General features: G+C 39.7%; 1 protein-coding gene across 8 annotated transcripts in view; it reads right to left on the reverse strand.

Annotated features, from left to right (window-relative positions):
* LMO7 (LIM domain 7) overlaps positions 1-26768 on the reverse strand; it is a 163528-nt gene that overhangs the window by 42273 nt on the left and 94487 nt on the right. For 7 of the 8 annotated variants that reach the window (XM_088459274.1, XM_088459265.1, XM_088459288.1 and 4 more), the window contains exons 6-14: positions 15021-15051; positions 12584-12697; positions 9246-9438; positions 5832-6081; positions 4551-4742; positions 4007-4297; positions 3220-3378; positions 2411-3106; positions 939-968 (exon numbers count right to left, since the gene is read on the reverse strand). In XM_088459274.1, coding sequence (XP_088315400.1) covers positions 939-968; positions 2411-3106; positions 3220-3378; positions 4007-4297; positions 4551-4742; positions 5832-6081; positions 9246-9438; positions 12584-12697; positions 15021-15051 — 1956 coding nt within the window. The remainder of the gene's footprint in view (positions 1-938; positions 969-2410; positions 3107-3219; positions 3379-4006; positions 4298-4550; positions 4743-5831; positions 6082-9245; positions 9439-12583; positions 12698-15020; positions 15052-26768) is intronic. The other variant, XM_088459297.1, reaches the window with a different exon arrangement.

The raw sequence follows: 26768 nt of genomic DNA on the forward strand, positions 1-26768 counted from the left end.
GTGCTGTGTTGTTTTAGCTGGGCCAGATCAATATAAAGTATTGCGCTTGGATGAAAGTTTGAAAGCTCTTCACTTGCTATCTTATCTCCCAGCATACTAAGCAGTGTTTCATTTCATTTAACACTGCTCTGATTCTGTTCAGTCATTTCTATGTTTATAGCCGTAAGAATAAGGTATAATATATTTAGAAAACGTCTCTTTCATATCAAGTCTTCAGTAGTTTTACGTGCTGTGGTCAAAACAACAAACCAGACACACATGTGGAGACACAATCTCTCTAAAAGAAAACAAGATAAAAAAAAAAAAAACAATGTTCATGCTTCTAGTGTTTTTAAACCACACAGGTTGGGGAACGAGGTAAGGCCATTGAGAATAATCTAGAGCCCAATGGGGCCATTTCTTGGTTGCTCCCAGGATGTGGGCACAGCCTCAGGATCTGTGACGCTGTAGGTACTCCTCCCCCACCCACCACCAGGATTGCACCTTGGGCAGTAACTTTGTCCATAATGTAGCACAGTCTGGCCCCAAAAGAAGGCCCACACTCTATTTCCACACCCTCCAAACATTCATGGCGCCACCCTGGACGATAAGTTTGTTCTAAAACATCTTAGAAGCCCTTCAAACATTAAAGGGTAAAACGCAGACACAAAGTGAACACAGAGTACTCAGATTTTCTCTTTCTATTTATTTTAGTCATCAGTGCACAAGTTTATTATTAGAGCCAAAACAAATAGCCAAGTAAAGCTAAGCCAGGAATCCTTTACTGAACTGCTGTTCATGCACAGAACTGAAAACAACATGCGCCTTTTGCAACCCTTCCCCTAGTAAGTCATAACTACTTGCTATAAATTAGTAAATAATGAGAACATACAACACAAGACCACAGAACTAGATCAAATCAACTATGTAGCCTATAGCATAACACTTAGCAAACTTACCCACTGCCAATGGAAAGCTTTTCCCGCAGTCTGAGAAACCAGAGAGAGAGAGTAATGCTGCATGTACATTTTCTAGGTTATCAACTAGCATATTACTTGTCAGTGTAACACATGCACACCACACAATGCCTTTTTAGTTTCATGGGGGCAAAAGGAATATTTCTACTTCTGTATATATACACAGCAAACATCACAAACAAGGAACAAAAAAAAAAAAGCATATATATATATATATATATATTTTTTTTTTTTTTTTTTTTTTTTTTTAAATTTGCAATTTTATGTTTCATTATATTCAAACCCTCTTAGCATTTTTTTATAACATTTCTAAAATGCTGACCAGCTCCCACAGTAGCTGCTGTACGTGTTTAAATGTTGGGAGGAGAATGCAAGAATATTTATGCTCCTTTCCATAAGCACAGATACCTAGCATTTCACCCAAAAATGACAGGTTGCAGTTTTTACAATGTCTGTGTGTTTGTAACAAATAAGGTGAAGAAACCACATAAACACAACTTGTTGCTGTAATTTTCAACTCAATAGATTCTCCACATCAGTCATTTTCAATCAGTGTGTCACAATTAGTGCACAAGTGTGCTGGGACCTGACACTGGCCTGCCCGGGCAAGAGACACTGGCCCAGACCCAGACACACACTGGACTGGCCAGACACAGATAAAGACACAGCCAGCATGTACACCACACACAGTGTGCGCACGCATGGTGTGAAGCAGCTGTAGCAGGCGCCTGACCCAGGAGAGCGAACCAGGTGAGTGTGGCACAATGGTGATATAAGGGGCACTGTGCTCTAGATTATAATTACATAAAATATCATACTGAAAATAAAATGTACTCAGATATAAACGGAACAGAGTAAGAGTTGAATTACTGTATTCATAAAAGCCCGTTAATTAAAAAGGATTTATTTAACAATATAGGTTTTTCCAAAGATTAACTGCTTGGTAGAGTGAAAGCAATATTGCCTCCACCATTTCTATGAAACAAGGCAGCAAGGTATGGGTCACATAGGCCATACTGTAGCAGCACCCACTAGTGCCAAAACATGTTGAGGAATAGGGTGTTATGGGAAAAACTCATAGGATACAAAACAGGTTTATTAATTCTTTATGGAAACCAAGATAAAAATTATTATGTACCATAGAACGCTGTGAAATAAACACTTCGGCAAAGACAGCTGCTGATAAACAAAAATGTTGCTATAAAACCCCAATTTTATTTATGCTTTAAATTGACATGTACAACCAATCTTTATTTTGGTGGCAATACACAGTACATTTTTAAATACAGTTAATACCACTTTATGGACCTTGTGGCTTCCCTGATTCTGGAAAACAAATGGGACATAGCAGGAGTAGCCAACTGTCTGGCATGCATAGTAAACACTGGTTCAATGCATACTACACATCAAAGCACAGAGTTAAACCATTGCATGCAAGCATCCCAGAGTCTAACCTTTCCACCATTTGCCGTTTCCTGTGACTTATCTTGCTGGCTTCTCTTATGGACTCCCACTTTCTGAGGTCCTCCTCACTGCACGGGCCAGATGTGAAATGCTGTGGCTTTGTAGTGTGCAAAGCTTGGCCTAAAGTAACCTTTCTTGTCAACATGTCATCTTTCTTCGGTTTCTCAGAAGCTTTGACCACTCTTCCCTGGTTATCTGTCTTGCTAGATTCTGGGGACTTCTTTACCAAACAAAGAAATTTAGATTGCATCTCTTCTGGAAGAGTCCAAGGATCTGGAAAAGGAACTGCGTTATATCTGTCTGGTGCACCAGATACATGAACTTCCTTTACTTCAGGCTGTGCTCTACGAACAATCATATCATCCTTCACCAGATCAGGGAGATGTTCTGTCTCTTCCTTTGATTGTAGGACAATATCCTTCTCTATTTCCAACACCAGTGCTAAAGGTGTTCCAAGGTTCACCACTTGGTTAAGGTGGAACGTTCCAGTTTTCCTTGCAAACAAATCATCATTTTGAAGATTTGGCAGTGATCCGATGCAATTTTCCAATGGGTATTTTTGTGTATTTGAATTATGGATAGAGTGAATGAGTCTAGGACCAGATGCCGGGTCTATTTTTCCTTTGCTTTCAGAAGAGAGTAAATCGGATGTCATTTTCTGAAGGGCCTGGAGTATTAAAAATTGACTAATATCCAAAAAGTACAAAAAAAGAAGAATAAAAAAAAAAAAAAAAAGTCATAATAGATTCCAACACAACACACCAATATTTATCCATGCAGAGCATGCCACTTTAGTAACCTTGGAGTCTCCGATTTATCATCTAGTTTATTTTCCTCTTTTCTGATGTGCAACTTAGCGTCAGATTCTGCAACGCATTCCTTCTTTTCCACTTCACTCTTCAGCTTAAACACTGATGCCAGACCAGATGTCCACTGACAGTCCTCCCCTGGCCGCTTACTGTACAGCCATTGTGAAAAAAAAATTCAAAAAAATGAGAAATTAATTCCTGCTGCGTTTGGGGGCTTTACAATAGGACTTGTATTTTAACACAATCATCATTCTAATATAATGTTTTGTGACGTTCATGCCTACATGCCGTATCTGTCTACAAAATGCACTGCAACTAACAATATATAAAAGGAAAATAAACAATTATTTTATAATTCTTGAGTGCATGGCATCTATTTACATTTAAATATGGGTGCGTAAATTGTGTTGCATTGTCAGCCTTTTAAAACAAATTGGTCACTGTGCTGTGTATACTGAAAGCAAATGAAAGTACAATAAATTCTCATATCTGATTAATATTTTTCTTTAAAGGTTTAAATGGGTTATCATGGCAGTTTTATTGAATAAAGTCCACGACCAGGGATATAGGACAAACCTTTGCAGAAATAATTAGAATATTGTAGTGTGCAAAAAGCAACTTTAGAGAAAATTCCTGAATTGTCAAAAATGTTGTAATGTTGAGAAAAATGAGGGATAACACATTTCCCACATCACATAAAAATAATGTTCAATACTCTTAAATAAGATGTCCACTGTAAAATCAAAGAACATATATAGTAAAAGCAGGAACACAAACCTGAATCCCTGAAACTCATTGTACCAAGGTCGAGAAAGCGGCTTTGTCCACATAGCTTTAGGAGGCTGACAATCATCTGGTGAAGTAGTTGTCAGAAGCAAATGGTCAGAGGTGACCCTCAACAGTGGGGCAGGTAGGCTGACCTTTCTAACATATAGGTCATCCTGTATAATATTTGGAAATTGTCTAGGAGAGTCATCGTCTTCATCTGAAGAAAATCTGGTATAATCTACATGTCCCTTCAATGGCATTTTATTTTGTTTCTTCATATCCAGTTGTTCTTGGTCTTGGCTATTGTACAAAACAGCCAATAAATTAGCTATACCTCCATGCTAAATTACAAAACTCCCAGCATGCTCTTAATAAAACCAATCACGCCAAACTTGTAGCTTGTTTTCTGGACACTAAACCAGTAAAGACTCCTCACACAGCATGGTTAGTTTTGGAAATCATAAATAAAAAATTAGTTGAATATATGCACACATTGAAGAGGCTTTATCATGTGCCCAATATGCAATGAACACAGCGACCTCAGGACTCTGACCTGCACTGTCTTTGTGAACTTTCTGGAATAAATTCTTTTATAATTTCCAAAGATTTTTGTGAGTCCTTTGGAGATTGAGCACGAAGACCAGACGCCGAAGACATTGGAAGTGATTTGCTGTAAAATTTTCTTTTTGCTAAATCATCGAGCACCAAATCCGGCAACTTCCCATCATTTTCAGAATCTGAACAGCTTGAAAAATATTAAGCAGATAAAATAAAAAAAAAAACTCCTCACGCTGGTAATCCTAACCTGCCAACCAGTGGCGGATTTTACCTAGGGGCTGCGGGACTGCAGCTCCCCAGTAAAATCCCCCAACCGCAGGGACTGCCTAGGTTAGCAGCAGTGGTAGTGACTTCTCATTGGAAGCACTCCCTGCTGATCACAGCCAGCAGCCAGTAGCAGTGGGAGGTGTTTTCTCCCTCTGGGATTGCCAGTCCAGACTGCAATAGCAGAGAGAGGGCTTCCCATGGGAGGCCACTCTCCTGCTATAACTGCCGCCCTATTTGGTTCTTAGGGGTTACAGCTAATGCAGCGCCTAAAAGTCAGCCTGTCTGCTAGCCTAGCAGCAGCTCCGGGCTTAAGCTACGCCCCCTGGTTTAGGCCACACCTCCCAGTGACATCAACTATCAATCACCGGGATGGCAAGGGTGGTTGTGCACTGCAGACCCCCCCGCCAGGCAGGTAAGGAGCCACCACTGCTGCTAACTGACCCATGCCATGGCTGCTGTGTGAGGTAGGTTCAAAGTGAAAAGTAAACATTTAGTACAATAAATACTGTGGAATTTCTCACTTAACAGTTTGCAAACAAAATCTTTAATAATATGACACATTAATATACATAAACAATGCAAGTCCTTTAGGATTGTGCCTTAATAAAACCTCCCCAAAGCTATTCAACCCAACTACTGTTCATACAAAACTTACATGTGTTCTTTTTCTATACCAAAACAACCTTCTGACCCCAAACAAACATCACTGTGTGACTGGGTCATATAGAGCACCAAGCACATTTTACCCGTGCGTCTCGTCTCGTCTCGTCTGTCTGTCACCCAGTTTCATTTTATTATGGTTTTGTTCCCAATTGTACAGTGCAATGGAATATATTGGCTCTATATAAATAAATGTTAATACATGCATGCTAATATAGATATGTTACTGTACTACCAAGTTAATTCTGTATGTGAACAAAACGTTACAATCTTGAGAATCAGCACACTTGAGGAGAGAAAATGAGCCATATTTCATTTGTATGGCATACCAGTATATAAACAGTCCTACCTTGAAAACGTTCCATCAGAATCTGTGTAAATTGGACTCGCCCAGCTCCTCCTGTTGTCCTCATTCTTGTCCACGCGTTTCTTCCTTAGCGGCGCTGGCATATAACTTATCTGTTTAGTTGTACTTGGGAGAAATTGATTGAAATTAGCAACTGGTTTGGGCTCCAGCGTAGAACTCCTTCGATAAGTCTTTTCCTGTTTGCCTGAGTCCTGCATTTTGTATGTCACAGAATCAGTGTCACTTTCCCCACCTGCAAAATATCATACATGAGACTAATGTTTGTTCTGCAACAAAATTCAAACTAAATAAAAAAAGAAAGGCTACAATTATTATATTTACAGTCACAGTGTATGGAGTTTGTGCGCAATTACCTGCAAGGATTTTGTTAAAAATTACTATCCTTTTAAATTTTAATATCCCTTTCTGTTTAAAACCATTCATAGCTTTTTGTAATCTGTATAAGGGACGGTTGAACTCCTTCAAGCAATCAGGCCATAACATAGTCCAAAACAATCAATAGCTGAGCAGCAGCAATGCCTTCATTAATTAGATACCAGTAATATGTTATGTGGATCATTATATAATGAGATACCAGTAATATGCTATGTGGATCATTATATAATTAGATACTAGTAATATGTTACGTGGATCATTATATAATTAGATACCAGTAATATGTTATGTGGATCATTATATAATTAGATACTAGTAATATGTTATGTGGATCATTATATAATTAGATACCAGTAATATGCTATGTGGATCATTATATAATTAGATACCAGTAATATGTTATGTGGATCATTATATAATTAGATACTAGTAATATGTTATGTGGATCATTATATAATTAGATACCAGTAATATGTTATGTGGATCATTATATAATGAGATACCAGTAATATGCTATGTGGATCATTATATAATTAGATACTAGTAATATGTTACTTGGATCATTATATAATTAGATACCAGTAATATGTTATGTGGATCATTATATAATTAGATACTAGTAATATGTTATGTGGATCATTATATAATTAGATACCAGTAATATGTTATGTGGATCATTATATAATGAGATACCAGTAATATGCTATGTGGATCATTATATAATTAGATACCAGTAATATGTTACGTGGATCATTATATAATTAGATACCAGTAATATGTTATGTGGATCATTATATAATGAGATACCAGTAATATGCTATGTGGATCATTATATAATTAGATACTAGTAATATGTTACGTGGATCATTATATAATTAGATACCAGTAATATGTTATGTGGATCATTATATAATTAGATATTAGTAATATGTTATGTGGATCATTATATAATTAGATACCAGTAATATGCTACGTGGATCATTATATAATTAGATACTAGTAATATGTTATGTGGATCATTATATAATTAGATACTAGTAATATGTTATGTGGATCATTATATAATTAGACACCAGTAATATGTTATGTGGATCATTATATAATTAGATACCAGTAATATGTTATGTGGATCATTATATAATTAGATACCAGTAATATGTTATGTGGATCATTATATAATTAGATATTAGTAATATGCTACGTGGATCATTATATAATTAGATACTAGTAATATGTTATGTGGATCATTATATAATTAGATACCAGTAATATGTTATGTGGATCATTATATAATTAGATACCAGTAATATGCTATGTGGATCATTATATAATTAGATACCAGTAATATGTTATGTGGATCATTATATAATTAGATACCAGTAATATGCTACGTGGATCATTATATAATTAGATACTAGTAATATGTTATGTGGATCATTATATAATTAGATACCAGTAATATGTTATGTGGATCATTATATAATTAGATACCAGTAATATGCTATGTGGATCATTATATAATTAGATACCAGTAATATGTTATGTGGATCATTATATAATTAGATACTAGTAATATGTTATGTGGATCATTATATAATTAGATACCAGTAATATGTTATGTGGATCCTTATATAATTAGATACTAGTAATATGCTACGTGGATCCTTATAGAATGAGAAATTAGTAATATGCTACGTGGATCCTTATATAATGAGATATTAGTAATATGCTACGTGGATCCTTATATAATGAGATATTAGTAATATGCTACGTGGATCCTTATGTAATTAGTGTCGAATTATGCATCTCAGTCCAAAATTCAAATAGGGGAACTACACCCAACTGTCAGTGAGTTAATTAAACCCTATTAATATGCTTTGTGGATCCTTCTATAATTAAACACTAGTAATATCATGACATGTGGATCCTTCTATAATTAGACTCTAGTAATACACTGTGTATCCTTATATAATCAGACACTAGTAATATTCTGTGTGGATCCTTTTATAATTATACACTAATAATATGGATCCAAGACGCACACAATTTTTACCTGATTATAGTTTACAAAAATCTCAGTCAGATATGGGTGGACATACAAAACAGGCCCATACTGCAGTACATTGATCCCACTTGGGACACCATAACCTCTCCATCCCCAACCCCCAAAGCTGATATGCAATCTGGTCAGGTAACGCACTCCTCGCTGCGGTCACATCTCATGCTTTAGTGCCAGGCAATTGGTAAAGGTGAAATATCCCCATATTTAAAATTCTTTTAAAAGGAGTACAATTAATACAACCAAAATGTATATATAAAGGCCAGCTCAGTAAGAATAGCACACTCTTTATAGGTTATATGTCATTTTCTGATTTTCAGTTTAATATGATGCTGTTCCAATAAATTAATGAAGATTTTACGTGTGATACAGTACTTTTCACTGGCAACAAGCTCCAACATGAAGAGTTCGATGTGGAAATGGTAAGCCAAAGTAATCTAGAAACAGAACTTCCCACAATAACAAATTATGCCCTTGTTTACCTACTCATGCTAAAGGGAAAAATTACATCAAATTGGTAAGGCAGAAACAGTCACATCAGAATAAAAAGGTGTTCTATTGGTCATTTGTGTTCTATGTATATCAATTGTCTGAGTAAAATGGCAATGTCTACATGACTGATGGAAGTGCATGGTCACCTAGCATCACAGCAAATTCGGGTGGCAGAAAGACATTCTCCAGTGTCAAAGGGGGAATGTGAAATCTATTTTGTGATAACCAAAAGATTACATGCGCTACTGGCATCAGTTATTCAGTAGCTGTCGAGAAGATGTTAAACTTGAAGACAAAAGAAACATTTATTGTATTGCTACAATGCTTGCAAAACAAGCTGCCCAAATGGTTCTTCTACCCAATTCCAATGCAATACTAGAAGGATATTGAGAAAATAGTTCCCAAAGTAAAAATAAAATAGAAGAAACAGAACAGATCTGTAAGCAAAATCATTATGCTGAAACACTTACCCTCACTGCTTCCTTTTAGAGTTGTTTCTGAGGAAAAGCTTGTATAAGACCGGGAACCGAAAGAGTCCAAACTATCCCAGGAATCGTCTCTCTTATGAGCCGGAATGAGATTTTCTCCTTTCTCGCTGTACCACAAATCACCGCAACCACTATCTCTGCCACTTCTCTTCAAGTTACCAGACTCATCTAGCGCCTGCAATTTGATAGCAATGGGAAATAATTATATCGGATTATAGATCAAAACACCAACATCCATAAACCTGGTGGGACTTGTGTAAATCTACATCCAAGTGGCTTGGGAAATTGTCGGAATTACTGAAGTTTTAGATGCACTCTTGCAACATATTCCCATTCTAAAGAAAACACTTATAATACAACTAAGAATTAGTTTTTTTTGCATAAAATGCCAGGCACAATGAGCAAAGTCAGGTCTTTTTCATTTTCCACACTCTTGCATGTGTCGATTTGAAATGACAAAAAAAAAAAAAAAACCTTACAGATAAATTTCGTCCCAAAATACTATCCTACACATCTTCTTACATCTATGCTTTCTATTATAATATCCACCTCTTACTCCCCCCTACAAGCAAGTCTTCCTTGCCATACACCACTACATCACATATTCCCTACGCCTAGCCTTTAAATCTTTAAATACTTTCTGAAACCCCACCTCCTGAGTAGAGGCTACTCTACTTCTAACTATACTACAGGTACATTCTCATTACTCTCCCTACTCCCAGGGACGGACTGGGGCTACAAAACAGCCCCAGCACGAGTCCCTGTGCGCACATCGCAGGTGTATGCTCACGAAAAGGGGAAGTGACCTTGTTGGACGGGGAATAGCCTCACCACACTGGGGTGTGGTTTGGCAGCACAGGGGCGTGACCTCATCACATACCCCCTTCTCTCAGTATCCCAGCCGAGTAGTATACCGGGAGGTAGAGCTGCTCAGCCAGGGTTTCAATCCGGAGGGCCCATCAGGCCATCAGTCCTTCTGGTATTTGCCAGAAGTGCCAGATGGCCAGTCCGGCCCTGCCTACTCCTAACTATGCTACTCACACTGGTACATTCTTACTAGTGCTCCTACTCCTAACTATACTACTTACACTGGTACATTCTCACTAGTGCTCCTACTCCTAACTATACTACTTACACTGATACATTCTCAATAGTGCTCCTACTCCTAACTAAACTACTCACACTGGTACATTCTCACTACTGTCCAATCTTAACCCTGAGTCAAACTCTCTCCTCTTTTCTCAGTTCTACCTCTCAGGAGCAGAGCCCTCTACAGCTGTGGTTTTCCTTCCTCAATCTCAGAACCCAGGATCATTCTCCATTGACTTACTTATTGAAATTATGCAAGGATGAAATAAAATTGAATGTGTAATTAATTAGGAATGCATGAGTGCAGCCATCTGCAAACATATTACCCAACCTTTAGACTGTAAAGAAGTTTCTAAAGAAAAGTCAAGGTTTCACATACTGGAATTGTCACACCTATTACAAACCTTGACTATATTTCATTGTTTACTTCAAATAAAATATAGATGGTGGTTAGTGTCTACATTTTTAACAAACTACATTTATCAAGAGTCTAATCTCTGGCAAAGCATGCTGAATGCAATTGATTACAATATGGAAAATAAGTTACATACTCCTATTCTATGGCAATAGAGAACAAAAACATAACTTTTGAAGACCCCCTATATATAATGTATCCACATCTGTCTGCTTGTTGGTAATGAGATGTTGTATTATTTGGATCCCATATTCTTCTTCTCTAATGTAACCCTGCAGAGATATGCATTTAGTCCTCACTTCAGATTGACCGGTATGCTCTGAACAAAGTGCCATAAAACCTCATTTGTATTTACACAGAAAGCCAAGGAAAGGAGGAGTGGGCAACCTGACACCCATATAGGGATAAACCAATATCCCACATGGACAACTTTGCATAATTCTTGGGAGTCAATCTGATATTGGGAATTGCTACTTCTTCTTCTTGTGCTACCCCGCAAACAGATTCATGCAAGTAATTTTTTTGTTTGTTTTTTTTGTTTATAAGAAAGTTATATTTGCATAAGACTATATTGGTATGTCATTTGTATTGTTTTTGTATATACTGTACTTTAAGCATTGTATCTTTTTCATATTAAACTTAATTTAAGAAGATTGGCCTCATCTTATTGGATTAATTTTGCCTGTGGATTCTGCTTCCCCATGCTAGATATCTTTACTACAGGTTATTTGGTTAGTGATGACTGGACTCAATTGTAATCACGTAGGGAGTTCAGAACCTTCCTACTTAAGTGTTTTGCTCCTGGATCAACTTCTGTTGTGGCAATTATTGGTGGAAAATGAATAGTGAGTGGGAGAGCTTATGGGGAGGGTATTAATGTTTTTGTTTTTTTATTATTATTATTATTATTATTATCATCTCTGTGTTAGACCCACATCACGCAGATTCAAGTGAGTGCTGATATTGACAAAATTATGGACAGCGGTTAGAAATTTAAGTATCTTGGAATCGGGTCTGTGACAAACATGATTTACAAGATTAAAAAAAAAAAAAAAGTATATTACAAGACATGAATCACTGCCTGCATTCCAAATGGCAAGAGATATTTACAGTACGTCAAGTAGAATTGGACTTTGACACTTATGAAGCAGATATGGCCACTCCCTTCTCACCTAGCAGCAGAGAGCATTCTTCCTGTTCTAACTGAATGACATATAGAGTAAATGCAAGCTCTACCTGGGTTATAATGACACCTCATATTTCCCTGCATGTATGTGTATGTATTATCAACATTTATATATATGACACCATCCAGTGTCTACAACGCCATACAATGAAAACAAAATGACAAATATTGCAAAACTACAAAAGGAGAACCATAATACAAAACAACAGCAACAGAGGGCATAGAAGTAGTATGGAGAGACTCGCTAAGGCTTGGGGGGAAGAGCAACAATTATAGGTCACAAAAGGGGAGCTATGGAGGAAGCAGCAATCCATGAGCCTGCACTCACAAAGCGGGGGAACAGGCAGGATCACAGAAACTGGAGGGAAGAATGAAGACAGGGGAACATATATATATATGTGTGTGGATAATATACATTATGTCTACACATTCATATAGAAGCTCCTTAATAACAATGTAATTTACAAAGTTGTCAAGTTATGCTTCTTATAAATCTCAGTAATACATCACCACATTCTTCTGTGTAGGAATGTGGCCTAATGTGAGGGCCTCTTATTAAGGCATTGTTAGCAGTCAGGCATGTGATGTGACATACAGTACATTGTAAATACATTTATTGTACATTCTTACCTTGGTCAGCGTTTGCCCTAGCAATCCTTCAAATGCCTTTAAGCTAAGTTGTGAACCATTATAATACGGCAAACTGTGTGCTTTTCTCCCGAGCCAATATAAAGTGATCAACACCTAAGGTCAAAAAGATAATTTTTACAATATTATACTCTTCATGCAAAACATAGTAGGACTTGTAATGTAATGCTAAAAATGCAGAAATGATGACAGGACAAAAAACAAAAATAAAAAATGGGAAAAACTAAGAAAGGTGCTAAATGTAGGTGCCGGACTATAGACAGTAAAAAGGTAGACAATGTCTAGCTCAGTGGTTCCCAAACTTTTTTGAATCACGGCGCCCTAGAGTATCAGCATTGTTTTCAAGGTACAGTACTCCTAAGCCAAATGTTTGTTATTGAGAAATTCAGAAAAAAAATGTTGTAAAGTAACTGTGCTGACCTGTCATCCTTAGGCTCAGTTATGTGGTGGTGGACAGGTTTGCGCTTCTGTTTGTCCACATATTTAAATTACATTGACCATAAATAATTAGATTTTGTGCTAGACCACCAACCTGAGGCACCCCTGCAAGTGTCCCGAGGCACCCCAGGGTGCCTAGGCACACAGTTTGGGAGCAAAAGGTTGACATGAAAATGGTCAACACATTTAAAAAAAAAAAATTAGGGTTAGGCACTTACCCCATGTCGACATTTTGATCATTTGTACATGTCGACCTTATTACATGACGGCCTTTGGTCCCAGTTGACCTATTGACTAACATCTGGTGTCCATCTAGAAATTGTCTACCTTTTTACTATCTGTTAATCCACACCCCTAGAATGTGATGACAATTTATTACAATAAACAGAGTTTTTGCTTAAAAAAAAATAACCTGCCCTTATGTATTCCCTTTTGTTATAGCACTTTTAAACAACAGCCCCAACACCACCTATGCCAAATGTATCAGTTTCAGGTTCCAGTAGCCACTCAAAGCATAAAAATACATATGGGCAACTGATACTGTGCCATGGAGGACTCAGTGCCCGGCCAATGTACATTTACAGACCTATAAAGAGCACAGCCAGATGAACAGGCTTCCACATAGAAAAGGCCCATCATCATGACAGCACGACGATGACCAGCCACCAGCTGGCATCCCAGTCAGCCATAAATTGTAAGTACAGTAATAAAACTGTATTTCCATTTTCTATTATGCTCTTTGGTATTTATTGGGACCGACTACTAGGGGATGTACACACCTATTTGGTACTGGCCAGGCCCACCCATCACTGGCTGCTGCCACACAGCACAGCTCCTCCGCTTCTCACAATAGGCTCTGGATCATTTACAGCCCTAGACACCATGAGGTCCTTAATCCGGCCCCAATAAAGAGGCACACAGAGGCAGACATACAGATGTGTCCACTCCTCATACACCTAGCACCTATATGCTGTACGGTGCTAGATGCCCGGCGTGACTGAGATGCTAGGGGAGGAGTAGCGTACACTACTTTTCGTTGTATTTTGCATCTTACACACAGTGAAGCGCCACTCACAGTGTACTAGAGACGCTGGGCTCTGACAGTAACCGCACAGAAATTGGTTTTACACAAGTACAAAGCCGCAGATTAAGCACAACAGAACTTGGCCCGAGATAAACCCCGGCCACTTGCATCAGAGCCTTTTTTACACAGATTCAGTCTCAGACGCACAAAGATATACAAATGTACATCAAATTGATCATTGTAAAGTAGCAATTAAGTTTTTGTCACATCCAGTAGTTTTATTTATGCAATTAAGATGCATATTGTGAGCAAGAAAGACGCTTGGCGCGGCCGAGTCGCCCGGTACCCTGCGTGCTGAGAGGGGCCATTTGGTGCGACTTGAGCAACAGTCTATGAGGACATCTCTGTGTCAGAAGAAAAAAAAGAAAGTATAAAGATTGCAGACTCCGTTCTGAACAGTTATGTCATACTAAAATTGTATGAAAACTATTTACAGTGTGCACATGGATTTATATGAAGAGGTCCATTACTTCACCTATAAATATTCTTTTTTTTTTAGTACTGCTGGAGAATACGGACAGCCCTGCATACATCCTGCCTTCTGTCATACGTCAGGTCCTACAAGCAGCTGCACAGCCAGCTGGAAACGGCCCAGTGAGATGCTGGGAAGGGAGGGGGAAGCATGAGTAGCTTCAGAACTCCAAGCACAACATTTGTCTGATATACTAGTCCCACTAATGTTGGCTATCAATGGGCTGTGACCTTCTATTAAAACACATATATGTCGCCATGCTGCTCAGTGGTAAACGTAGCTCAAGCAAAGCAAGTCAAAGCAGAAAGATCAGCTAATGAACTATGTAACACAAGACACACCCAGTATTACACCGAAACGGAGCATAGTTTTAGGACACTTCATCTAATGTAAGGCTGAAACCTACATATCACACTGATACTTACATTTTTTAATCTTCTCTCGGTCTCTTGCTGCCTGAAAGCAGATTAAAAAAAATTAGCATAGACAAATATAGCACTACTGACACTAATGAGAAATTACAAAAAGGACCAGCACACCTTGATCCAGGCATGTCCACACAACAATTGTACAGCTTTTTCCCATAACATAACCAGAAAGATGAATAGACCATTTTACTGTGAGGGAGCAGCAGGCCTGTCATCTGGATTTGGTGGTTGTCTCTTTCATGTTCAGGTTAAAGTGAAGTCACAGACCTGGACCATACACACAGGTAGCTATCACCTGGCAAATGTTCCCTTCCCTCCTGCATGGTTTTCATAACATAACAAATGAAAACTGCACTGAGTGGGCTGCTGTTTGACTCAAAAGGTTCTGTACAAAATAAGGTTATGCTATAACATTTTAAGTATAGGTTTTAGGCTACACATATGGCCCATGCCATGGTTGAAAATATGCAAAAAACGCTGGATGAAAAAATAAATAAAAAATAATAAAAATAAAAATCAGTGCCAATATGTTAACAGAATTTTTAGAAACGGATTTATTTAAAAACATATCTTTGGACACAAACTATAGCTGGGCATCCACTATACAATTATCTGTCAGATATCTGTCCAATCTGGCTGGTTGGACTGAAAACCTGATAATGTATGGGAGCAAATGACAATCGTCCATTTGCTCACAAACACTGGAAAACGGACAAAAATGGTCGTTCAGACAAATTAAAAACACAAATCTGAACAATTGTTTTGTCCTTTTTTCAGTGTTTAAAACCATATGATCGACTTATTTGCTCCCATACATTACCAGGTTTCATTCCAACCAGCCAAATTGGACAGATATCTGACCAATTTTTGTATAATGGATGCCCAGCTTATGAGTCATAAGTCCGTAGTATCAATTGTGTTGTAAAACAGAAAAATATTTATCTGCCTATGGACTAATTTGTATACAATTTTCGATAACAAGTATCTGCTCCCGCTATAGTCAAAAGATTGTAGAAGGAAGCAATCGATGTATGTATACTTTTAAGTAAATATTAATTATGACAGATACACAAATATGCAAGCAGGCAGAAAGGGTCGGGTATGATATGTCGACATACAGAACGTCTACATTCAGCATGTGTACATGTTCATAATGTTGACACAGGGCCGGCTCCAGGCGTCGGAGCACCCTGTGCCGGCCCTTGAGAAGGAGCCCATACATTGCGCGTGGTGAAGCAAGGCACGCCTCCAAATAACGTCAGGCTGGTGGTAAAGCCCAGCACTCCATCACTGGTTGGGCTTCCCCCAGCCCTCTCCCATCAGTGAATGGTTGCCGCGCACGCATCCATTCACAACTCCTGGGGTCCGGCACCACCACACAGCTGCGGCGGTGGGGATCCCCAGCCTCCCAATTTGACCACCCACTGGCCACTCCGGCCAGCGGGTGGAACAGCGGGAAATCCGGATGCTGAGGAGGGGTGCGCCCTCTACGGGTGGCGCCCCTGTGCGACCGCACTGGTCGAACACCCCTAGAGCCGGCCCTGTGTTGACAGATGACATTGACAATGTTGACACTGTCTTAATGTTGCCATTTTCAGGCTGTAGACATTGCGCATGTTAACATGTAATGCTGTCCATACACTAGTACGACCAGCATAAGATAAGATTCATCTTATGATTTCCCTTGAACTCCCTGGCAGTCCCGAATGCACTTTGGACACACGATGTACATACGATCTCACGTTACGATTGATCGTGTGCCTGCTGAAAAACTCATAATCATTCTTCAAAATGTCACTAAATTGACAGCGGTCGGACGCATGATGCATCGCATGGTGAAAAACACGGCACAATCAGCATACGAATACGAAGGATCATATGGGCTGCACATCTGATCATACGATACATTTTAGGAGCTGTGAGAGCCACGCATAGGATCGTATCCTACTTAAAAAGTACACGATTTCTACACGATTCATCTTACGACGCGTCGTAAATCGGGCAATCGGCCCAAAATCGTGCTAGTGTATGGCCAGTAAATGAATGTGGACGCTACTATTTTAGCTTAAGACTAACCCTAACTGCAGCCTAATCCTAACTGTCGAGATGGTTACCGTCAACATTCACCATGCCAACATTTTGAACATGTCAACATTATTATGTAAATGTCGACTTATCGGTCAACATTCTAAGAAGGTTGACATCCCGATTGTGGACATTCAGAATTGATCGCCATTCTGGTTATGACATTCTGATTGTTGACATTCTGAATGTTGATGAAATCCGGCAAATGTATATTAAAAAAAAAAAAAAAAACATGTCCCATTACTAATATTATATATTATGTTGTATCCCTTCTTTACTTTAACTATTTCCGCTAGACAAATATAAAATGTAGAGCGCCATATAGTGTAAAAAACAAACAAACAACTAATCGCAAACCTTTGATTCGTCCTAGTCATAACCTTTAGTCATAACCAGAATATCAACCACAGAAAATATGTACCTACAGTATGCCAAGGTGTAACCCTGTGAAACGGAATAAGGAAGTGACCATTCTCACGCTGATCAAAGGAAGCCACCATTCTCATGTTGAAAGTTTATTAGCATTGGTCCCAAAAAAATCATCATGTAAACAAATGTGTTAGCAGGCCAGCTGGAAGCATAACCAGTTTCATGCCTTCATTGAATCGGTGGTTCATGCCTCTGGCAATGTGCCATACAATGCACAACACTAGTCAGGCATCAAGCTGGCATGTTAATCCATCATCATTCTTGACTCTTGAGGCTCTTTAACTACCAACTCTATTGGTAGAAGTGGACTCCTCTGATTGGCTTAAGGTCCCGGATGTGAGGTCAGTGAGAGCGCTGTTATTTTGCCTCAACTGACTCACCTGTCCACCAATAGTAGAAATGTGTACACTTGCCATGCTTCAGGCATGGTGGATTGCTACACTCGCCACAGGTTACTATTCCCACTCTATGTCCACGTGGATAGTAACTGATGACATCAGGGTCCGTTAGGTGAAGGACATCTAGCCGCAACCCATTTCTCATTGCTTGTGGTCAGTAGAGTAGCCATAACATCCTTTTGTTAGCTCACAATTAAAGCGATACAAAAGGAGGTACAGAGGGTAAAAGCCTCACTACATTATGAAGTCCATATTAAAACACTGCTCTAAACCACAGCAATACGCGTAAATCCAGTTTTTGAACCTTGTCCACACATAAAAAAAATAGTAGAAAAAAAAAAAAATCACCACTCGCAGAGCAAACTCTTCTACTAGTAGAAACATAAGTGTTATGTCAGGTACCGCTGTTGTGTTGTGAAAACTCAGCTTTTAGGATAAAGTTGCAAGTCAACCATCACTCGTCTGGAAGCTAGGAGGGACTCACTAATGGGTTTCTGTCAGTGTCAATTTGCATACATACACACTTGACTGTGCAGGTAAGGTGGAGCCCAACACAAGATAAGTGCCTGCAATTTCATGCCCTAGGGTTAAATACGTAAACACCCCAGCTTAAAAGATAAAGAATTATGTTAGGTGGTGAAAACAAAATGTATTCTCATTTTTCAGCTACATAATTATAGGACAAGACAAGAGTGACCTGTAAAAAGTGCTTAAATGCTTTGCTCATTGTGCATCAAATTGTTCACACTCCTTCCAAATGGTAAGAAATGTGTATTAACCTGAAATTACTAAAGAGCTTTCTTTGGGGTTAGTCAGTGAATCAGTCTAGAACGTGTATTAAAGCAAAGTCCCTTGCTGGGAGAGTGGAATGTGTTATGGCTTGTTTCATATCTTGTTACCATGCAACACATTCCAACACTGGACACTGATAATTACCATAAAGGTGTTACTCCATCAATCAGGACAAGCCCAATTGTGTAGGACTCCGTGAGCATTTAAGCACTGTATATGAATATTTGGGTTCTGGAAATCAATATAAAACCAGAGAGATCCAATTTAAAAAGATTCATGCTAGCCATCAAATCAGTTTCCTTGATATAAATGTAAAGTACCCCATACATCAGCAATTGATTGCAGCAATCATGCAATCTGCAATCAATTGTGTATAAAAATCTTTCCCTTTTTCAACCGATTGCAGAATTGCTACAATCGATTGAAAAAGGGAAAGATTTTTATACACAATAGATTGCAAATTGCTGATGTATGGGGGCCTTGAGTGAAGTGACATGTTAGCTGGCCTGCAACAACAAAACTGCCAAGATACCTTAGGTCTGTCTGGCGAAAGAAATGTGGGTCATAAATAAGAATATGTATCGTAAACTAATTCTTAAAAAGTCACCTTAAAGTACACTGTAGCTGCCTAAACCAGTGGTTCCCAAACTCTGTTCTCGAGGCACCCCAACAGTCCTGGTTTTAAAGATATCCATGATTGAGCACAGTTGAATCAGATTGACAGGTACTAATTAAATCACCTGTGCCCAAGCATATATTTCTTTAAAACCTGGACTGTTAAACGGTACACACTGAGATGTCGGCACGATCTGTCGTTTCCTGCGAAATCGGAATGACATATCGGGTGCATCGCTCAGGGTTTACGGCCAATATGCCTGCTCCCGCATCCGCTTGCAACATCGTCCGAGCTGCACATCCAACTGAACGGTATCGCAAGCAGCCCCAATGCAGGCAATGAAGTACGGAACGAGGTATCACTCAGTCGTTCATTACCTCATTCTGATGTGTACCCATGATCAAATATGTCTCCAGATTTAGGGTGCCTTGAGGCTCATGTTTGGGAACATCTGGCCTAAACAAAATCCAGTAACAATCATTTATTATCATACACCTGCTAACATAAAAAATTTAATTCAGTCTATACTACTCTAATCCCATCTTTCACGCTAATTTCCCAGAATAATTAACCTGAACTGAATTTATTTATTGATGCTAAAAGTTTTTCTAGCACCATTTAATTTAGACAGGTGTGGAAAAAAAGAGTACTACATCAAAGTGTCCAGTGTGAAACAAGTCCTGAGGGCAGACAGGTTACTGCAAATAAGTTCCAGAAGAGCACAGACTGAAAGAAGTTTCTGGTAGACCCAGGCTACAGTGCTCCACCAATCCAATAGTTACCCCATAACTGCAGGACTATAGGTGCATACACACACAACGATTTTTTTAATGATTATCGTTAAACTATATCGTTTAACGATAATCATTTGTAAAAATCGTTCACTTTCTGAGTCAAACAATGAACGATTATTGTTCATGCGCGTTCACGTTTGTAGTTTGTAGTTCAGTCAGACTTGTCAACTCAACGATTTTCATTAAGTTAATATGCAAAAATCGTTCGTAGTTCATAAAAATCGTTCATTACATTTAGTAAATGAACAACTTTAGTAAACTATTTTAGTTAATTTTTTCAAGGGAAAAAAACGTTTACTAAAATCGTTCATTAAAAAAAAATCGTGTGTGTATGCAGCTTTACTAATAAAAAATATATTTTTATTATTATAAAAATGAGCCATGGTTTAAAAAGTCTTCAAAAAAACAGTGAACATGTATGAAAAGGTTAAAGAATTTCCCACATGTGGGTATTATAAACACTGTTGGGAAAATGTTGATTTCACTGTGAGTAGTAGATCAATGTGCAACACAAAAAATGAATACTGGTTCTAAAAAGGATATCACTTGTGCAAACGTGTTAGGTACGCAATCCCGGCAGACTGAATCCTGACACCAAAATCCCGATGGTTGAAATACGCCTGCAGGTAAGTAATTTAACCCTAACCATTCCCCTACCTAACGCACCTTTCCTGCATTCTAAACCCCCCCCCCTCTGCCTAACCCCAACTCTCCCCTCCCGCAGCCTAACCCCAACTCTCACCCTAGTGCCTAACCCATAACCTTGGGATCGCAGTGGCTGAGATTGTCAAGCTGGGTCCAGCGCAGAGTTTGAGAGTGCCGGCATTTAGTGCGCCAAGATGCCGACTACATCCCATGCATACATACAAGAAGAATCCAATTTAAGAATGATGATCCGATGATCGCACTCTCTGTGGCAGCTTAAAATAGGGACAGTTTGGAACTACAGGACTCTGAGGCCTGGATCCAAAAGTGTCAGTCAGTAAGAATGCTGCTCATTGGAACAATTAAATATTATACAGCTCATTGGGGTATTTCCAATAAACAAAAATAATCTGGATTTAAAAAGCAAGTAGTAGTTTGTGTGAGCATGTTTGCAGCACTCCATTGAAGAAACTAAATTTGTTCCTGATGAACAATAGCTAAAAAAATGAATTGTTCCTCTTTACAGGCAAAGAACATTCGTTTCTAGGTTATGTAGACAAAAGCATTGACAAATAAGATTCAGAAGCCTGAAATGAGTATACTGGTAGCCAAAATTGAATTACTGTATCCTAAATGTTTACCCAAAGGAAACAGCAAGCAATAATGTAATAGGATGTAAACGTACCAACTCGAGCCTTACTTCTGAGGAATGAATACAAATTACAAGGTGAAAAGAACATTGTGTTTACTTTGACCTTTTTCCAAAAAAAAGATTTTCACCGAACCTTGACGTTATTGTACACTTAGGAGAACATAGGACATAAATCACAATACATTAACACGGCTAAAATAAATGTACATCATATATGAAAAATATTATGACCCACAAAAAACAAACAAAAAAAAAAACACATTAACATAATGATCATATAGGTTTGTCAAAATCAAGTCCCATAAATCAAACTGAGTCTGAACTACAGCTCCCGCAGTGCAAATACAACCATAAATATAACATACACCATACAAAGCTTAAAGCTAGTTACAAAAAACGTACTGCTCTACTAAGTTGCATTATTACACAGAGACATCTTTCACTCAGTTCATAGACCACTACATGAAGGTTATTTAAAGCTGTGACACAACACAGCGAGTCAGATATACTCCACCAAATTAGGACTGAATCAACAGGCTTTTTTGTTACACAAGAGAGATCGCTATTTACAACCATGTGTACACCTGCTAGTGCTTCATAATCTGACAGGTCTGTCTCTGCCAAGCACTCAGAGCGGCAAATGATTCAGATATACACTAGAGGTTAACAGAAAAATTAAAGTGGACATTGTAACTTCATTTAAAGTAGAACTGTAGCAATGTGACAAGACTTCCTCATTACACTACAAAATTAATTTATAAATCATGGGTTTAAATTAAACCATGCCAAATCGTACAATATTAACTAGCCTGTTTTAGTTTGTGGCTTCATCTATTTTGTTTTTTAGTTTCATAGACACAGGACTTTCACCAAGATCCCCTAAGTATACTGTATAAACTATTCAAACAATTCATGCAATATAGAGCAATTAATATAGCCAGGGGTGGACTGGCCCACAAGGGTACAGGGGAAATCCATGTGGCCCTAACCCCCTCCTCTAGGCACTGGCGCATGCAGGGGGGGTTTCTGAGTACTCAGAAACTCCCCCCTGACCAACCAAATTATTTTTCAGAGACGGAGACAGCCTTGACTCAGTCTCTGGCCATAACCAGGGTGGCCGCACAGAGTGGAGAATGCCCTGGGGGCGGACCCGGCTGCTGCTGCTGCAATTTCTATATGCCGGGTACCCACTGCGATGTATATCAGCAGCGCACCCGGCTGTCCCACTGCTGTAAGGGTTGTGTATAGATCCCCTTCAGTAGGTACATCTACGAAGGGGATCTATCCCCAACCCTGCTGTGAGCTCTGCCTCCCCCGGCTCCCACATGGCGCACTAGCCTGAATGCCGTCTCTCCAGTGACTCAAGTGACTCCCACACTGCATAATTACAAGGGGTCGAGGAGCTGTTTGTCGCGGCGCGGGAAGGTCAGTCTCTTGTTAGTGTTGGCCGGGTAGGTGGTATGTGTGTGATGTTTGTATGTGTGTGTGCGATATGTATGTGTATTCGTGATGTATGTGTGTGTGTGATGTATGTGCGTGTGTCTGACATTGAATGTCCGGGGAGGAAGGGGGGAGGGTGTGTGATGTATGTGTGCGTGTGTGAGTAACATTGCAGTCCCAGGGAGGAAGAGGGGGGGGGGGGGTGTTTGTGATGTGTGTGTGTGAGACATAGGAGTCCCAGGGAATAGGGGGGGCTGTTTGGTGGCACCATGGTTATATAAATTAAAACTATACAGTATCTGCACAGACAGTGCCGGTGTGGTCCAATTGGCCAAGTTGTTCTGTGCATCTGCAACGAGAAAGTCCCAGGACGGGAGGAGGGTGGGATATAGTAATATAAAATACAGTATGGAAATTATAAAATACAGATCACGGCCACCCAGCAGCAGCAGCCTGGCAAATAGAGTGTGTGTAAGCATGCTATGTGTATGTATGTTGTGTGTGAGTGTGCTTGTAAGTATGTTGTGTGTGTATGTATGCAGTGTGTATGTGCTGCGTGTCTCACTATATATATATATATATATATATATATATATATACATACATATATACATATACACACACACAAAGTCCAGCACTCCAGATGATAAAATAGATCCTGCTGAGGTGCAAAATGTTAGATAAAGAACTGAAGATGCGGCACTCCCTTCAAAAAAACCACACGGAGCCCAAAGGTGATGGGAACGAAGATGGTAGTTAAAGTACTGAAACGTACCTATAACCTTTGGGCTCCGTGTGTTTTTTTTTTTTTAAGGGAGTGCCGCACCTTCAGGGTGTGTGTGTGTGTGTGTGTGTATATATATATATATATATATATAAAAAATGATATATGGAAGCCGCCTCTTAAAAATCCTGTGTTTGCCCCTGCTAGGTGTCAGGTTCTAGACCTCAAATTATAGATTGTTACTTTATTAGACAGTCAGTTACCTGGTGGAGCAAGACCACTGATCTGCATTGGTACTTGGGGCCTGATTCAGAGCCCGACACTATTTGCGCTTGCTCGTTCAGAAAAAGGGTCCGGATATTTAAATGGAGCGCTCGCTCTTTGCGGTCTGTTGACGCCTGTATGTCTGAACGAGCGAACAAAACATGCGCTCGCTATTTTTTTTAAAACGCCCCTGGCCGCTCGCATCCTACGTCATCTCCGCTATTTATTAGATTAATCGAGTACATCGAAAGGCGTATGAACTGCTCGCAGTGCTTGTGGTTGGATTTTCCTACCGCAATCATGCGAGCAGTTCAGGCTAAAAGACAACCAAGTGACGTGGTCGATGACGCTGCTTTGTTAATTATGCACACCCTTAAAACGCCCGTTTTGACCATTTGGCACGCCTGTGTTCGGATCTCCACTCCCCATTTTCAAGCACCTTCCCCTGTTACCACCCACAAACGCCTCATTCTGTCACTCAAATTAGCAGGCATTCACTATTTTGCAAGCACACAATTTCCGACCGCAATGACTGGTTGGCGCATGCATATTACAACCCATACGCAGTTGTGCGAACATCGCTCGAAGCGAACGAGCGGCTCTGAATCAGGCCCTTGGTTCCCTTCTATAGAAACTAACAGCAGTGGCTCTGCTAATCGCAGCCCGGACTGGCAGTCCCAGGAGGAGGAGAAACCTCACCCCGGGGATGCCCGTCCTTTGTGTGACTGGCAGGTGGCACTTCCAATGGGTTTCCACCCCCAGTCACAGTGAAGCCAGTGAGTGCAGTCACTGACTGCAACTGGCTCACTGAAGTAGCAGATCTTACTGTGGGGTTGCAGCCACTGGAAATTACATATAGATTTATCTAATGGTTAGCCAAGCATCTGTGGTGGCTATATATATATATATATATATATATATATATATATAAATCCTCCTGACGAAGCCCAGCCATTTTGAGCAACAGAGGTGAAACGCGTTGAGGACAGTGTGACCAATGCTTTCTGACTTAAGCTGGCCACACACTAGACCAACTTACATCCAACCAGTCAACTAGTTGATTGGTTGGAATGAAAATCTGGTAACATATGGGAGTAAATGATGATCAGCAATTTGCTCCTAAATGCCAGAAAACAGATGAAAATGTTCATTCAAACAAGTTTGTTAAATGTTTGATTTAAACTATTTGTTCAAACAACAGTTTTGGTCCATTTTCCAGCATTTGGGAGCAAATTGCTGATTGATTGGAATGAAAATCTGGTAAGGAATACAATCAACTAGTTGGCTGGTTGGACAGATAATCTTTAGATGTGTGGCCAGCTTCAGTCAGACATCAGATAAGCTATTGATACTTCTTTTTAAAGTAATTGTTTTGTGTATATGTGTTTTGTGTGTGTGTATTAAAATTTTGCGTAGTATTACACCATGAGAGTGTTATCTTGTCTCTATATGTACTAACTGGGCCCGGTGACAATTGGCAATCATCATCTGACCATATTATATGAGGGAAGAAAAGTGAGGTTCCCAAAAGATCCCATATTACATGCCTATGAATTAGGTAATGAGGTACGCAGAGGATTTCTGTGTGGTGCGTGTTACAATTATATAACAGTATCACACTATTGGGCGTTTGTCTCCACCTTTTGTATTTTTCATGTATTCTGAGGACTACACAGCAAAGGGAAACTAGGAGTGAGGTTCCAGAAAGATCTTATACCACATGCCTATGAATTAGGTCTATACGGTACGCAGAACATATTTGTGTGGTGCGTGTCACATTTATTATAATAGTATCACACTATTGGGCGCTTGTTTCCACCTTTGTATTTTCCATGTTATCTGAGGACCGTACAGCAAAGGTCAACTTTGGGAAACTCTGAGCAGCCACCTTCAGAACTGGGATTATAGTGTGTCAAAAGTGAATTTGATTGAATAGAGACTCTTTGACTGGAAATACAGGCTTACGGACAGCGCTGTGATCTGTACTTATATATATATATATCTATATCTTCAATACATTTCAAAAAGCACGAGGCGGTACTCAGAGGCTTCCAAACGGTGAACCCTTAGTGCTGGTGAAACGTCAACCACTGAATAAAGACCCGTACTAAGGACCTTATTCAGACCCACTCGCTAAGGCACACTCGCTGGGAGCGATTTTCGCACATCTGCGCATACGTATAACTCGCATTGCGCGTGCGCAAGTCATTTGTTGCGATTTGATTTTGGTAGCTCGCAAGCCACTTTCAGGTCGCTGCTTTGAGTGACAGATAGCGCCGTTTGTGGGTGGTAACTGGGGAAGGTGCTTTTAAACGGGGGAGTGCTGTTGCAAACGCAGGCGTGTCAGGCCGCCAAAACATTGTTTAAAGGGTGTGCATAATTAGCAAAGTAGCGTCATTGGTCACGTCAACTGCATGTATTTCAGCCCGCACACATCGCAGTGCTTGCGGCGGGGAAAGACAAACCCAAGGGCTGCGAGCAGCTCCAATGGCTCACGATGGTCCCGATTAATCACATTTCCCGGAGATGACGTGTTGCGAGTGGCAAGGGGGCGTCTTTAGACACTTGCGAGCGCACTTTGCTGTAGCTCGCTAATACATAGTGGGCGTCCTTACGAGACGCAGTGCAAGCACTTCAGTACAATATCCGGCCCCTTTTTGCCAGCGAGCGATCGCATCTTGTGAGCGGGTCTGAATGGGGTCCTAAGTGTTCACTGTTTGGAAGTCTCTGAGTGCCACCTCAGGCTTTTGGAATTTTTGCTGGGTCGGGCCACCAGTCTGAAAGGGGTCTCAGCCGTGTCGCACCCAGGATCGAAGCATGCACAAATCCTGGGTGCGACCCTGGGGGGGGAGGGGGGTTCTTGACCCAGTGAAATCAACAATACGAGACCATAAGTGTCTGTTACA

The sequence above is a fragment of the Taudactylus pleione genome, unplaced genomic scaffold, assembly GCF_031769625.1.
Source record: "Taudactylus pleione unplaced genomic scaffold, aTauple2 ptg000041l, whole genome shotgun sequence".
NCBI lineage: Eukaryota > Metazoa > Chordata > Amphibia > Anura > Myobatrachidae > Taudactylus > Taudactylus pleione.